At 44.6% G+C, this 16562-nt stretch overlaps 1 protein-coding gene across 12 annotated transcripts in view; it reads right to left on the bottom strand.

Moving 5' to 3' along the window:
* mcf2l2 (MCF.2 cell line derived transforming sequence-like 2) overlaps positions 1–16562 on the bottom strand; it is a 105465-nt gene that overhangs the window by 5480 nt on the left and 83423 nt on the right. For 5 of the 12 annotated variants that reach the window (XM_030373105.1, XM_030373106.1, XM_030373111.1 and 2 more), the window contains exons 28-33: positions 13633–13722; positions 10649–10756; positions 9213–9284; positions 8455–8565; positions 7290–7399; positions 6150–6265 (exon numbers count right to left, since the gene is read on the bottom strand). In XM_030373105.1, the coding sequence (XP_030228965.1) occupies positions 6150–6265; positions 7290–7399; positions 8455–8565; positions 9213–9284; positions 10649–10756; positions 13633–13722 (607 nt within the window). The remainder of the gene's footprint in view (positions 1–6149; positions 6266–7289; positions 7400–8454; positions 8566–9212; positions 9285–10648; positions 10757–13632; positions 13723–16562) is intronic. The other 7 variants (XM_030373115.1, XM_030373116.1, XM_030373110.1 and 4 more) reach the window with 6 other exon arrangements.

The following is a 16562-nucleotide window of genomic DNA, read 5'->3' as shown; positions in this document are numbered from 1 at the left end:
ATATTTTTTATACTTCTTTCTTGGCATTCACTCAAAAAAGGAAGAATTTCATTGTATGACTGAGAACGTGTTTCTTATTATGCATATGACAATAAACACTTTGAATTGAATTGAATTTTTAGATGGCAGCAAACTCACAGATTATAAGCATAACAAACAAGCACTCACACACACATGCGCACACACACATGCGCACACACACACACACACACACACACACACACACACACACACACACACACACACACACACACACACACACACACACCACCATTTCGGCGGTGACAAGAATTAAACATTTTCACAAGATGCATTTCACTGTTAGCAAAAGACCTTCATGGCATGGTTTATAGAATTGTGATGTATTGAGTGCATGAGAAAACAAAAACATCCAGGTTTTATCAGGGAGTTTTCGACGAAGCTCAGATTGTTGACAAACATGAGAATAATTTACATCTTGCCGAGTTCTAATTGTGCTTGTCTGACTCACTCAGGAAAAATGCAATGAGCATGTCCTCTGAGGAGGCCAAAATAAACAATATGGCGGCCTATTAACACGTACTGAGAAAAAAAAGGTACCAACAATTAGAGGTTAGAGTTTGGGGACGTGATTCGGGTGAGAAGACATAAACAACGAGCACTAGCATACTTCACAGCTGTCCGTCTTTTTATCACCAACAACCAAGCTGAGGAACATCACAGACACAAACACGCTGCATTGCATTCTGTCCGACTATAAATGACATCAACTTGTTACATTTTCCTCCCAAAAAGGCGTTTGCTATTTTAGATGCAAGATTTAAGGGCATAATCCTCCCTCATTCCTCTCAAGTTGTACATTCAATTTGTCCAAAAAACTGTACTCTTAAAATAATGATACAAAAACAGTAAAAGGAAAAACTCTCAGGAGATTGGATAGAGTGATGAGCATGAGCACTTTGGACAAGATAGGAGATTTTATTTTTTTAAGGCGTCTCAAATATTCATGAGCAGATGAAACAAAGAGTGAAAAAGGAGCAGATTCCAAACTGTTTTTAAGGATGGCTTCTTATCTTCCAGGCGGATCAGTCACTGAAAAAACAGGGCAAGAGAACTCACTTGAAAAACCCCAAAAGTAAACTTTTCTCTCTCTCGGAGGTATTCGCTAATTTTCTCTCTCTCTCTCTCTCTCTCTCTCTCTCTCTCTCTCTCTCTCTCTCTCTCTCTCTCTCTCTCTCTCTCTCTCTCTCTCTCTCTCTCTCTCTCTCTCTCTCTCTCTCTCTCTCTCTCTCTCTCTCTCTCTCTCTCTCTCTCTCTCTCTCTCCCCCCCCTCTCTCTCTCTCTCTCTCCCCCCCTCTCTCTCCCTCTCCCTCGCCGGTCACCATTAAATCAAGCCATTGATTTGTTAACAAGGCAGTATTAACTTTTCAAGGCAGAGGGAGTGGTAATCCGATGGATAGATCAGATGGAGGAAAGGGAGAGGGGATGGAGAGAGAGCAGGAGAGAGGGGAGGAGAGCTAAACTAATCATGGTGTTTCCAAGCACTAGAACCTGGGCGCAGATAGGACTGAGAAATAGAAAAGACCATATGGAAGTTCAAAGGGAATTATGATTTCCTACTTGTATATTCACTGGTTTTCTTAAATTTGAAGTTGGGAGGGAGGGGTGGTAAGGGGGGGTTGTTATCGACCTTAAGTCAATCGTGTTCAAGGTGGACACACACACACACACACACACACACACACACACACACACACACACACACACACACACACACACACACACACACACACACACACACACACACACACACACACACACACACACACCTAACATACACAAACACACACACACACACAACCTCAGTAGCTATATTTGATTCAATTAATTCAATTTGCAGTACAGTTAAAAGTAGGACAGACTCATTAATTATGTAACAATAAAGGTGTAAAAAACACCCCTAGAGAATAAAAACTCAGCTACCTTGCCTTTGGTTTTTTCAACCATTAAATAAAATGAATAGCATATTTGATATACATTTTACATTTTCTTTAGACAACATGACATATCCCATAGGGATGTAGTCTTGCTCACGTGAGAGAGCAGTTAATATAATCCACCCATTCAATCTGCTAAAGGAATAGAAGGAACCAATAGACTACATGAGGTCGCGGATTTAAGTAAATGTTGCTTTAGACTGTAATATGACATGTATGTATACATGTTTTACGTCTGCTAAGCTAGAAAAATCGAACTCCAAGCCAGGGGGAGTTTTCGTACCCACCGAGAACGCCCCTCAAAAAGTGTGTGAAACACCAAGTTTGCGTTCAAACTTTACTTCAGTAATAGTGTGACGTCAGACTGCAGTGCAGTGGCCGGTGCTAAAATGCAGAAGTCGTGACTCCAGGCTACTTGCAAAGCTACTCGGAGTAGTGAATTTGGCGACACACGCGCAAAGCGTTTGATCGATCACAACAGAGTGGTTGTGCTAACCAATCACAGCAGACTGGGCTACTCGGGAGGGGGGGCTTAAAGCTTCATGATACAAAACAGAAAGTTTTTGAAAGATGCTGAAATTGGTTTTGCAGAAATTAACAGTGTGAGAATAACAAGGGGTATTTTAAACATACAGGCATGTAACCCTATTATAGTAGTACCCCCAAATGCAACCCTAAAAAACACTAACCCTAAAAAAGCATGATATGGGATCTTTAAGATATCTTAAATTTCAGACCGCACACAGTTGTAAAGTCTTACGAAGGAATAATAGAAAAAGCTGAAAATAGGATTTAGCCCAAATATCTCAATCCTTTCTGTTTTTATTGTATCTGTAACCGTAGCTTTCAAATGAAAAGTGACAGTAAATACAAGAAAAATATAACCGCAAGCGGTGATTAACGGGTCAAGAACACACTAATGGAAGATATATAATTATAACATATAATTGTCACATTTAAGGAAAGATGTTCCACTTATAAACCTGAACTGCAGCCTCATTCACATGGTCAAAATGTCTATCGATAAGCTGCTTGGTCCCCTATTTTCTGTAACTTTCAGCAATTAAAGAAACAAGTGATGCTGGAAAAAAGACGATGGAGTAAACTTAGTGCCAATATTTTTTGATGTGAAAACATAAATTTCACATCAAAAATCTTATCGTAGGTTAAGATTTGTGAACAGCAAATCATAAATTCACAACTGTATTCACAAATGCACAGACAATGCTGTCTCTTACGACAGACTTTGTTGTGGTTACAGATCTGCGTTTTTGCATTTGTCGATCTGATCTTATGGATACCAATAAACTGCTGTGGAGACACCAATGTTTATGGCACTATTTCTAATCAATGGTCTAATCAATTAGAGACATTCTAATCAATGGCCACCATTTGTATGGCAAGCAACGTCGCATTTTTCAAGAGGCAGTAAGGAACAACCTGAGATCGTGAGCTGCGTGCCTGGATTGAAATGGTTTGAATTAACATTGTGTGTACTTATGTGTGTGTGTACATGTGTGTTTGGTTATTCTGCGCTATTTGAACTGTTTCAATGTCTCTGTTAACTGCTTTGTCCTCTTAAAAATGCAAATGGAAGATGGTCTTCCACTTTTTCCATCCACAATTCAAATCAAGCAGGACCGCTAATTCACCCACTTGTGCAATGGACCAATCACACGTTGATTCTAGCCCGGGGAGTCCCCGTAGACTACGAATCACACACTGTGCACTCAAAACAAAAGATGTGGAAACCATTTATAGAGCATGTTTATCTTCATATTCTTTAAACTCTACCACCTAATTCAATTAGCCAATATTGGTGACAGATAGGGGTTGCTAATCCTTCAGTGGATTACATTTTTGGATTATTTAATTTAGTATTTCTTATTTATATACTTTTTTTTATATACTATATACTTTTTTTAAAACAAAGAAACATGAAAATAAATATGGCCATGTGCTGAAACTGAGCTATTAATCAAAATAATAAGTAAATCGCACCATGCATGAAGAAAAACGTTCCCTAAATATCCCTTGGGCGCACACAAAAAGCAAGCACACACCCTTTGTGTACAGAGCTAAACTCAGCTGTATAACTGTTTAACATTTCTTGTGTGTGTGTGTCTTCTAGGAAAATCGCATTGCATTATGTTCCGATAACTATCAGAGCGTTGAGCTCTGGAGCGTTGAGCTCTGGAGCGTTGAGCTCTGGAGCGTTGATGAAGTTAGGCTCTGTTTGAAATTTCAACATGTCCCAATCTCTGTCCCTTTGACGGCACCGACGCCCATATTTTCATCCTCTGGGCAAATGACCCGTGAATCTCCGACATTTCTACCCCAATCCAAAGAGGACGATGCAAAGGGCTTGTGCATTTTGATTAAATAAACAAATCCCAATGCGGGGCTTGGGGCTAGTGGCTTGAGCAGTGTACTGGAGACATTTCAAGTGTCTTACGTAGCTCACTTAAGATCAGCTGTAAACGTCAACATGTGCACTTGCTGTCGTTCTCCCTGGAGGCAGTTTTTAATTCCTTTCAACGGGAACGCGTATCTTTTGCTCCATTTGTTTTTACACATCATCAGTTTTTTTTTGGAGCTGCGTAACATTCCGTGAAATTAATAACACTATATAGGGAGGCATAATGAGTCAAACAGCATGTCTTAATGGACGACTCAATCAAAAATAAAAATACTTTAGTTAGATAAGATTCTACAGATCTCATCTAACCAAACTTTGTAAGTTGTGGCTATTGAAAACCACTGACAAAATAACACACACAATCAAGGGCACTCCCTATAATGAACAAAGGTGAGGCAAACTAATAACCAATTGAATGGATTCCTCTGGTTATCTGAGTCGTATTCATTATCATGTTTTACTTGACAAAGTCCCTGAGCAAGACACCTTACCCTGTTGTCTTGCATGGTTGACACTGCAGTCTGTGTTTCAATGTGTGTGTGAATGGCTGGATGTTAAATAATATTGTTAGGCGCTTTGAATGATGGTTAGAAAAGCGCTACTTAAATGCAAGCCATATAATATTTACTTACCATTACCATAGCATTATCATTCCATGAGTTTTTCTGAATAAAAAACAAATGGTATTCTAGGAATATCAGGGACAGAAAGGTGAACCCTACCACTTCATGTTAGTTCTACAAGCTGTAGCACAACAAACCACATTGTGTAAGAATATATTAGAGCAAATTTCTATGTTTGTTGGAACAACAGCGTTTCATTTAATCTATTGAAGAGGATGATGGCGTCTGCAGATATAACCTGTGTTAGCTTAAAAATGAATGAGAACACTACTAAATAGTAGAATGTCCAAAGATGTTGTTCCCCTTGACACTAAACTATCAGTAAAATAAAAGTGCTACCGATTTGAAAAAAACATACAATACCAAGTCAAGATCTGAGTATATTCCCAGTGTATTCACAGGCTACCTTTTTTTCACTTTTTTATTTCTTTAAATAAGGTGTATATGAATCTATTTATATTGGTCTACAAACTAATGACCTGAATCCTCTAAAACAAAGCTGGAATAAATCACTACACGCAGTTGATACGAAGCCAAGTGTGGCCCTGGCATGAGAGAAAGGGAAGGACATTAATAATACATGTGTTCAGCTGGGAGTGCTTGGCCAAAAATATGCTATTCCCCTGGGACACTCGGAACCCAGATAGGTAGCGGCGCCGCAAATGGGCCGCGAAACGGGGGGACTTAAACTGTACTTATTAACCGTATTGAGGGCATGTGTAACAAATTAAACACCTAATGCGTCCTGACCTCAAAGTAAGTCTCGGCACATAAACATAGCGCTGTTATTATTTTTAAATTGCTGAAATGGGATGGGGATGTGATGTTCTCATGGAAGGCAATAAGTAACACCGTTCCTTTACTCGTTCCCTCCGCGGGAACACAGCGGCGGGCTCAGAGATCGCACCTCGTGTGTCCCCCCCCCCCCCTCTCTTGGAACACAATGTAGTTAGACGGAAAGGTGTGAGATTGTTTGTTTCCAAATCCCCCAGCCTATGTAGGGAGAGTGAGGAGGGGGTGAGGCGAGGAGAGGTGAGGTGAGGTGCGGTGCAGGTTTGCGGATGTCCAGGCCGAGGTGGTGGGTGAGGGGTGGGACAAAAGCTGATTGGACGAGCGATAGGGCGGACTCACCAGTGTCCGTTCTCCGCCTCCTCGAGGAACTGCACCAGGTCACCTGACTCCAGGGACAGGTCCTTGGCGGCACACGACTCGTAGGTCAGCTGCACCCGGAAACGCACGCTGTCGCTCTACCAGAGAGAGAGAGATAAACAGACTTGTTTACTCATACGGACATTTTGTGCGTGTGTGTGTGTGTGTGTGTGTGTGTGTGTGTGTGTGTGTGTCTCTGTGTCTTGTGTGTGTGTGTGTGTGTGTGTGGGGGGGTAATTTTGTGGACATATAAGAGCCAGCTTATCCCCGCTCAGCATGCGCTGCTGTGGATGGTGTCAAAGAGGAGAAGTGTGTGTGTGTTTTTTGCACTTCTGAGTACATGGATGTGTGCATGGATGGTGTGTTTGGGTGCGTGTATGTGTATGTGAGAGCGTTTGCATGCATGTGTGTGTGTGTCTGGAGATGTTCTTGAAATGAACACCTCAACACATTTTTCCCCTGTGCTATGATTCTGAGCTCTCTCCCATGTGGGGATTATGACAGAGCTTGACACCGTCAAGAGCGCCTGCAGAGGTTTAATCCTTTCTCTCTCTCTTTGTCGTCTCTCTCTCTCTCTCTCTGTCTCTCTCTCTCTCTGTCGCTCTCTCTCTCTCTGTCGCTCTCTCTCTCTGCATTTCTCCCTGTCGCACTCTCTCTCTTCCTGTCTCCATCTCTGTCTCTGTGTTACTCCCTGTCTCCCTCTTTCTCTATGTATATCTATATATATGTATTGCCCAGTGTGTCTCTCGATCGGCCTCTCTCTCTCTCATCTGTGATCATTTGTTTCCTAAATGTCAAGTCGTCATCGTGAGCCTCTAATGAGACGTAGCAACAGGAAGTAATTAAGCAATAAAGGCTTCCGCTCTTCGAGTGGGGCAGAGCGAGGGAGGGGGAAAAAAAGTAGAGAGAGGGATGAGAGTGGAATTAAAATGAAAAACAGATTAGTGAAGGATGTGAGGAGTGCACTTGAGGGAAGGCGAGCGATAGAGGAACACGGCGGAACAGAGGGGAAGCAGATGGACGATTCATCCCCCTCCAACAGACGCTCTCGGCGACAGGCAGAGGAAGGCAGAGAGATGAAAAAAAATAAAAAATACCTGGAACAAATGAACGGGCACCTACATTTTTGTTGCTGCCTTCCTCTTCGGAGGAATTGGACAGCTCCTCGGCGCTGGAGGGGATGGGCTCGAAGTCCTCGTTGTCCGTGGACCGAAGGCACTTCTGGTTCCAGCCTAAGGGGACACACACGGAAAACACACGCCGTGGTGAGCTGCCAGGCAGGCACACGCACGCACTCACACACACACACCGCCGCCGCCCCCTAAGCCTCCATCAGCGTCTCCCGGTGGTAAATGGGAATGTCTGTTTGTGATCGTTTTAAGGCTTGGTTATGGTTCCACGTCGACGCAACGCAAGGGGGTTTACGGACCCGTTACGTCCTTGCGGACCCTCCTTGCGTCCACCCCAAGGGCCTGACGTGCGGCACAAAATTTTTAACCTTGAGTCAAGGTGACGCAGCAGCGAGGGCTGTGATTGGTCCGCTCACTAAAACCCCAAGCAGAACCAAAACAGGTTCACGACTGCGTCAAAGCGTCTGCGTGGTCGTTGGGTCGACGTGGAACCATAACTGAGACTTTAGGTGTGCTACAGCTAGCGTATCACACGTTATCATACGGGCAGACTAATGATTAGGTGACCTCATCTGATCACCTTTAACGGCATGTACCTGGATCGAGCCTAGACAGCAAATTGTGTGCATAAATAATCATGTGTGCATAGTGGTAAGGAACAGTTCATATACTCATATACACAATTGAACACAATTGAATCTGCATGCAAACATAACCTATGGATCTATTTTGGAGAATTCATTGCAGTGCAAACCATAAAGAATATGGAGAAAATGAACAACAACTGCAAAAAACATTTTTCAATGCAAAATGATGGACAAAGGACAATGCCAACCCTTCAGCAACTTAAAAACACCACAATTAAAAAAAACGATAACAATAACCCCTCAAAGTGAACAGCGCACAAGGACAAAGGGAAAGAAATGATGGGAGAAATATTAACCAACAGCGTTGAATAACACAAAATAATGGGCCAGGACCCGACAAGCCTTTCAGCAACTTAAGAACACCCCATTTAAAAACAATGAAGCTATCTCTAAAAAGCGAACAATGGAGGAAAATAAAGGGCTCAACAATGGCAAAGGAGAATGGAGACGTTGATGGACAGACACACAGCGTCGTGGGCGGGAGCCTCTCTCGCTGCGAGGCCCCGTTACCTGGCTGGGAGGTGGACCTGGGCACCGGGACGGTGTGGCAGTGCGACTTGGTGTCGGCGCCGATGACGCTCTGACGCTTCCGGATGACGCCGATAGTGCCACGCAGCGTGTCTGTGAGAGAAGCCAACACGCCTGTTTATCCCACCGGCCCCCGCTTGGTCATCTCTGTGGCAACACGGCGGACTCGCCCACTCGCGGCAGCGGCTCCACCCAAACAATGAATCACACTTGACTTGGGGTGTCGGTAAATAAGTACAAAAACGAAAATAGACGCACAAAACGGAACCGCTTCATTGTGGACATTTGGACACAACAAAAACAAACAAGGAAGCCACTTCACTGTCGTCACATAACAGCCACCAAACCAAATCGATGAAATAGCCTAATTCTCATGCACCGACTTCACCGGGAGCTGACAAGGATGCAGGCCGCCGTAAACAGTCCTAAGACACACACTGATATACAGGTCCGGAACAACAACAGGCACGGGTGCATTCAAAGTGTTCAAGCAAACAACGATAATCAGGCTCATTGCAGATAAACAGGCTACATTCATGTGGAATAAACACACACGTGCACGCATAAACACACAAACGCACACACAGAGTCATCAAAAGGTGGAGACTTCCAGAGATAAACAGATCGATTTCGTTCTCGACACAATCAGGCAAAGATGAAAAAAACTAGACTAAACCACAACAAGGACGGAAGTGGCCAGCAGCATGCATTGAGCTGGCGCCTCTGGCAGGCAGCTGTACCTTCGTAACCAAACGGGGTTGGATCGCTCTTTATCTCATGTCTCTTGTTCTTTATGCCAGCTGAGAGCGGACCTGCACAAGGATTAGATTAATCAGTATATAAAGCCACAATGTGCACGGTGCACAAAGAAATACATGCGGTAAAAGATTGTCGTGTTGTGATATTGCTGCATGAAATATGTATTGGTAGAGAAGGATCTGCATGGTCAAAGTAACAATTATCCTAGACAGGAAAAAAAATGCTAAGTCAAATCGACTCCAACCAAGTGTAATCTCGTCTAGTCTCAAATGGTATTGATTATTACTAAATTTGCTCCTTAAAGGAGAGAAGATGCCAGATCACAACTTGATGAGCTCCAGCTCTGCACCTCTCAAATCAACGAGAAAGAGGTGGTTGACCAGCGAGATACATTGTGTTCAAAACTCTCCTCTTGTTGGTGGGTGTTATTAAAATCTGCTACTCTTTTATCACATTCCTGAAGAAGGAAAGGGAAAATGATAATGGAAGAGTTCAAGAAAATATGCTTTTTTATTATATGCATTTATTTCTTATGGTGCCACCCACCACCTTTGGTTAAAATGAACTTTACATCTACACTCCTGATGCAAATTGGACTTATTGCAGTTGTGCCTGCTTTGAATGTCATCCCCACGTTCTAAATGTCATCGTATCAAAATCCCTATTTTCTAAACTCATTTCTATTGAACAGAAAGCATAAGTATATTATTTTCTTTTTCAGTGTCGGTTTTGGCGATGGAGCCTTGATATGCCTTATGCATTTCATTTTTAAGAGACAAAGGCAATGGTGGAACTGTTCTGAGAAAGCAGCGTTGGATTGGTAAGATTCTGGATCGACATTATCTTCCGTATAGCCCTCATCAAAATTTGCTGGGACAATATGGCCATGGCGTCTCACATTACATTAAAGGCCATGTAAAGATCCGGAACATTTCCCTCGTAGGTGACCTGGGAGTAACGGCGGAAAAAATAACCTCCAGCAAACAGCTTCAGGGGCGACCATAAGGAATAAGAGCAGAGAAACAGATATAGATCTTTCCATCGACAGACAGAGAGAGAGCGAGAGAGAGAGCAAGAGCGAGAGAGACAGAGAGAGGGAGACTCGGAGAGAGAGGGAGAAAATGAGCGCAAGAGAGTTAGAGTGCAAGAGAGAAAGAGATAGAGAGACAAAAACAGGGAGAGATGGAGAAAAAGAGAGACAAAGCGAGGGAGAGAGAGAGAGAGAGTCAGAGAGAGAGAGAGAGTGAGAGCAAGCGAGCAAGTGGGGGAGAATGAAAGATAGTGAGAGCGAGGGAGAGAGAGAGAGAGAGAGAGAGAGAGAGAGAGAGAGAGAGAGAGAGAGAGAGAGAGAGAGAGAGAGAGCAAGGAGAAGCGAGAGAAAGACGTGAACATCTTAAAGGGTCGATGAAAGGTATACCTTTTGTGCGTCGAGCGGCAAAGGAGGAGGAGGTGGAGGAGCAAGAGGAGGCAAGGGAAGAGGCGAGGGAGAAGCGGCGAGGGGCTTCCATTTCCTTGGAGGCGGGCTCTATAGCATGGCGAGGGGGGCGGGGGTTCGAAGCCAGACAGACAGACAGACAGACAGACAGACAGAGGGACGGTGGGGGGGATACGACAGCACAGAAACAGAGGGAGAGACCACATTAGCAGAAACAGAGGCAGTCATTATTGTCATGAGAGACTGTCGTTGGAGTGAGAGAGAAATCATGGGGAAAGTAAAGTACAGACAAATGTGACCCCAGAATAGAGGAAAAAGTTGAGACAGGCAGCGATCATCACAGGGGAGGAAGGGAGCGACAAAAGCCCAAAAAAAGTGTCTGACACAGAAGAGATGGAATGATGGAGCAACAGAGGAAAATAAATAGGATGAAGCAGAGCAGAGCGGGGGAGGGCAGGCGTGGGCCGCGTGACAGAGCGAGCCAAGAGACACGCAACGGTCAGGGCAGGACGAGAAACAAGACAGATCTCATTATCAACCTCTCCCAAGCCATCCTGTTGCACACGTCAATGTGAACACACTCACACACACGCCCACCAAGGACAATACTCTACACACACACACACACACACACACACAAAATGCAATACAATACTCTACACACACACACACACATACACACACACACACCATAGACAATTCTCTGCACACACGCACACACACACACACACACACACACACACACACACACACACACACACACACACACACACACACACACACACACACACACACACACACACACACACACACACACACACCAGCATTCTCACAAAGACAATTAGCCTCTTCAAAACAAAACAAGGAAAGCTGGTCACCTTATGTGCACCCCAAGTGACAGGGTGTGCGGAAATGAATTAATAACCATGAAAAGAGCACGCTAAGACGCATGCATGATGTCATAGGTGTTGTGTTGCATTACCTTCGTGCTCAAGCCCCCTATAATAAGTGCTCAAGCCCCCTATAATAAGCGGTGTAAGCGACATAGTGGTGGTTTATGTATGAGCGGTGGCTTGCCCTAAAGATAGTATCAGGTAATACTGTGAGGACATATTGAGCGTGACAGAATGATGCTTGGCACACAGCGCCACCACACATAATGTGTTTGTCTTTTCTTTCCCATTATGTTCCTAAGCAACTATGTGTGTCCGCTTCTGCATGCGTGCGTGTGCATGTACGCTTGTGTACGTGTTTGAGCATGTGCGTGTGTATGTCTGTGTGTTCTCCGGGAGTAATGCCCAGCAAATAGACGAGACGGGAGTGAGGGCCACATGATGAAGACGGATGGAAGACAAAGTGAGAGGAGCGGCATGTCTCTCCCTAAATCATTACAGTGGTTTGCTTCCTTCCTTCCGTCCTCGCTTAGAGTTCCCCTCGAGTCTCGTCTGCGGGTGGCACGCCTTATTTTTCCTCTCCTCCCTATCCGTCTGTCCATCCTCTTAGCGTTACGCTCACTTGTACTCGTCGCTTATCGAACGGCGCCGCGTTAGGAAGTAACGTAGCGGCCCGGTCGGGGAATGGCTCCACCTTTAACCGAATACTCCCGTCATCTATGCTTATTTCCACGGCGGTCATGTTGACGCACGTTCTGACCTTCATCTAAACATCACAGAAAAATTCCCTTTTCATTCATGGGGGTGGTAGGGAAGGCGGGGAGGGGGGGTTGAACGTCTTTCTCTGGATGCACCACCTGCATTTGGTTGGATCTGAGCACAGAGTGAGGCTAAAATGCCTCCTCGTGAAAGGTAAATCTCAGGTGGTGTCTTGTAGCTTTCTGAGCAGCTTAATGCACTCGCTAAAGGTAAGTAAGGTGAGACCTGGGAAGCAAGGCATCCGCATACAAAAAATTGCATTTAAATTCTCTCTCTAAATGTCAAGACGAATCTCTCTCTCTCTCTCCCTCTCCCTCTCTCTCTCCCTCCTCTCGTCCACTGGCCTCTGTAGCCATGGTTTCCCTTTTCCTTTGTCTTGCCCTCATGTCAGAAATAAAATGTTAAGGACAAAAAAAAGGTTTTGGCTCTATTACGAATGGGGGGGGGGGGGGGGGGGGGGGGGGGTCATAGAGCAAATATCTGCGGTGCGTAGATAATGTGGGCTCCAGAGCGAGGAGGCGAAAGGAGAGGAGAAGAGCCATCACAGGTGTGGCAGATGGCCAGTTGTCACGGAAGCACACAAGATGCACTGTAACTCTGGGACACAAATCACCTTTATAAAATCAGGAAGAGAGGTTTGCATTGAACAACAAAGACAACCACTATCCCCTGAAGTGCTTTGCATTCATAAAAAATGCCTTTATAGTAGGGTGTCATTATTCATTGCTTATCGCGTGTCAATCTGTAAGCCAAAGTGTTACGTTTTTAATGAATAAACACAAGGGTAAAAATACCCTGACAGAGGGTGGAGCCAATTACAACTGTGGAACTCTTTGAGTTATTAGGATCAGGCTTTTACCCCGGTTGCACTGATATGGGTAAGGGTTTGGTTTTGTTGATGGCCGTGGAATAGGACCATTCACTGTGTGACTGATAACCAAATGATGCTACTGAATGACATTGAACACAATGATGAAGGTTTGTTGAAGATTAGACGGTAGATTCAAATGATGAAGAGGACAGCGATAAGGAGTCCACGGCAGATTTAGGGATTGAGACATTTAACAATACCACCACGATGATCAACAAAGATTACAAAAAAAGGATCTGTTCATGATGAGGGTGATGATGATGATGATGATTTAAACCACGAGGAAGAAGAGAGGTGTATTAGTCATAAGGCAAGACAACGGTGATGACAACATGATGGATAATAACAATAATAGTCATATTGGCGGTGGACAGAGATACAGACAAACACACAAATCCACAACCAGCACAAGCAGGAGAACGTAAGCGTCGGCCAGTCTTTACCTGCGGGAAGGGACCTCCTATTAGCCAACCCTTGCAAAGTGAAGCGCTTCCTAGCATTTGCAGCGCCCGATTGGCTGGCCGAAGCATCGGCTAAGATAAGTAGGCGAGAAAGAGGAAGGGGGGAGGGAAAGAGAGAGAGAGAGAGAGAGAGAGAGAGAGAGAGAGAGAGAGAGAGAGAGAGAGAGAGAGAGAGAGAGAGAGAGAGAGAGAGAGAGAGAGAGAGAGTGAGTGAGTGAGTGAGGTACAGAGAGAGAGAGAGGGGAGGGAGGGAGAAGGAGGGTTGTTAGTATGAAAGAGTCAAGGTAAAGTGAAAACAAGGATCAGGTTAACTGAAAGCAGCCCACTGAAAAGCAACTTAATGCAGCTTTGGTTCAAGTTCATGTTGAGGCAAAAGGGAGGCGAGCGAAATTGGCTCGGTTCAGAGTGTGACAAGTTCTGTCCTTTTTCCCTTTTGAAAAGGCGGCTCGCTCGCTCGCTCTGCGCACGCCGCCGAGTGTGCACCACGGTGGATGATTGCTTTAACCGCCCACTGCTTTGGGTGGCGAGGTGCAATCAAACAGATTAACAGAACATCCCGTATTATACCCATCCATTTAGCCCTCCGCCCTGGGGGGCAAGGACACATGTGTGTGCGAACACATACGCACACACATACACATACATGTGCACGAGGACACACACATGTACACACACACACACACACACTTTTACACACCCACAAACATGCAGGCACGCGCACACACACACACACACACACACACATACACTAGTGAAAACACACACCAGTTTGCACACACACACACACACACACACACACACACACACACACACACACACACACACACACACACACACACACACACACAAAACAATGGGCAATTACGGCTCTCCGATAAGCCTAACCTGCAGGTGTTTGGAATTACGTGACCTCCGAGAGACCTCAGAATTTTTATGGAAGAAAAGCAGAGTCTTGAATTGAACCCTGAACCTGTTAATGTAACGCCCCGTGCTTTAAAACACACACTTCATGTTGGATCAGAGCAGCTACGGGATCAAGAGGACAAAAGGACATGAATGATAATATACTGCATGGGTTGGTACTCCAAAACCAAGATCATATGCAAATCATACACCTTAGAAAACAAGTGTATGTATATATATATATATATATATATATATATATATATATATATATATATATATATATATTTGTGTGTGTGTGTGTAAATTCACGACTCAAGGAGGTGCAGACATGCGCGCAGGCCGTCCCCGGTGGTGTTGCTCATCAGAATTGTTCAGCATACCTTAGACAACATAAATCAAAACCCACAGAGCAATTCATAAAAGACGAACCCAGGGCTTCTTTTACGGTACTGTGCTTTTGTTTGTTATGTTCAAATTCCCCTCCCCCACCCCCCCTGTTCAGCTTTATAGAGTCATAACTTAGAAGTCAGAATGTTCGCCCCGAGAAGAGAAAACACACAGAACAAGACACAGCCGAAGACAAACACCAGTGTGGAGACCTGAAGGCAATGTGTTGGTGAGTGATCAAAACGGTTTGTATTGTGTGCTTTTAGCGGGGATGATGTACAATTGAAAAACAAAGCCCTCCCCTGTGGCAGTATTGGCTTCTTTCTTTTTTTTTCAGATCGTGCTTCGTGCCATCAGGGTTGTTGTGTGAGTGAAACAGTTATGAAGCTCTCGATTTTTGATAGACCATCAAGTATGCAGTCAAGAATTAAAAACGTCTACTTGAACCAACCGCATACACCCAATGATGGTGTCAAAACAACGCCTATTGGATCAGCTGAGAAGTAATGTGACATCAGGGAAATCAGTGTGTGTGTGCGTGCGTGTTTGTGTGTGTGTGTGCATGTCTGTATGTGCGTAAGTGCACTTGAGTTTGTGACTTATTAGCAGTAATCAGTGTGTGTGTGTGTGTGTGTGTGTGTGTGTGTGTGTGTGTGTGTGTGTGTGTGTGTGTGTGTGTGTGTGTGTGTGTGTGTGTGTGTTCAAGCACATGTCTCGGTGTGCACTAAGTGCTGTGTCACAACATCACGGGATCAAGCTGAGCCTAAATTGGAGCAGTCAAATAAACCCCCCCACACTTCTTGACTTGACTGGAACAACATCTCCACCTAGCACACAGCCCGCAAGGGTGGAGAATCAGGGTGAGAAGTATGCACGCGGTGAAACCCGAGGGAGCGAGAGAGTGCAAGAGAGACAAAAACTGAGAGATGAAGAAAAAGAGAGAGAAAGACAGCCAGAGAGAAAGAAAGAGAGAGCAATGGAGGTGGAGGGAGAGCCAGAGAGAGAGAGAGCCAGAGAGAGAGAGAGCCAGAGAGAGAGAGAGCCAGAGAGAGAGAGAGAGAGAGAGAGAGAGAGAGAGAGAGAGAGAGAGAGAGAGAGAGAGAGAGAGAGAGAGAGAGAGAGAGAGAGAGAGAGAGAGAGAGAGAGAGAGAGAGAGAGAGAGAGAGAGAGAGAGAGAGAGAGAGAGAGAGAGAGAGAGAGAGAGAGAGAGAGAGAGAGAGAGAGAGAGAGAGAGAAAATTAGCGAATACCTCCATCTTTCTATGAAAAGAGTTGGGACACCAGATGTGTCTTTTGAGGTAAGTCAAGATAGATGGAGACATGAAAGATGGTGAGGTTGGGGGGGGGGGGGGGGGGCTGGCATTGGCAGTTGGCTTTGGGTGTGACAGGTGACAAAGGGTGCATTAGCATTGTGTCACATGACAAACTAAGTACTGATGATTTTAAGACATTAGCCAGTTCAGAGACTCATTCAGGTGAAGGAAATTCAACTTTCTTCGGCGATGGTCGAGCTCGATCTTCAGCCGGGGTTGAGCGTGAGGTTGTGAAAGTGCAGGAGTAATCCTTTTACATGAATGCTGGCTGATGTTTTCTGCAATAACAACTCGATTTTATGTTCAA

Source organism: Gadus morhua, chromosome 12, assembly GCF_902167405.1.
Source record: "Gadus morhua chromosome 12, gadMor3.0, whole genome shotgun sequence".
Taxonomy (NCBI): domain Eukaryota; kingdom Metazoa; phylum Chordata; class Actinopteri; order Gadiformes; family Gadidae; genus Gadus; species Gadus morhua.
This window is presented reverse-complemented; position numbering and strand designations above follow the sequence as displayed.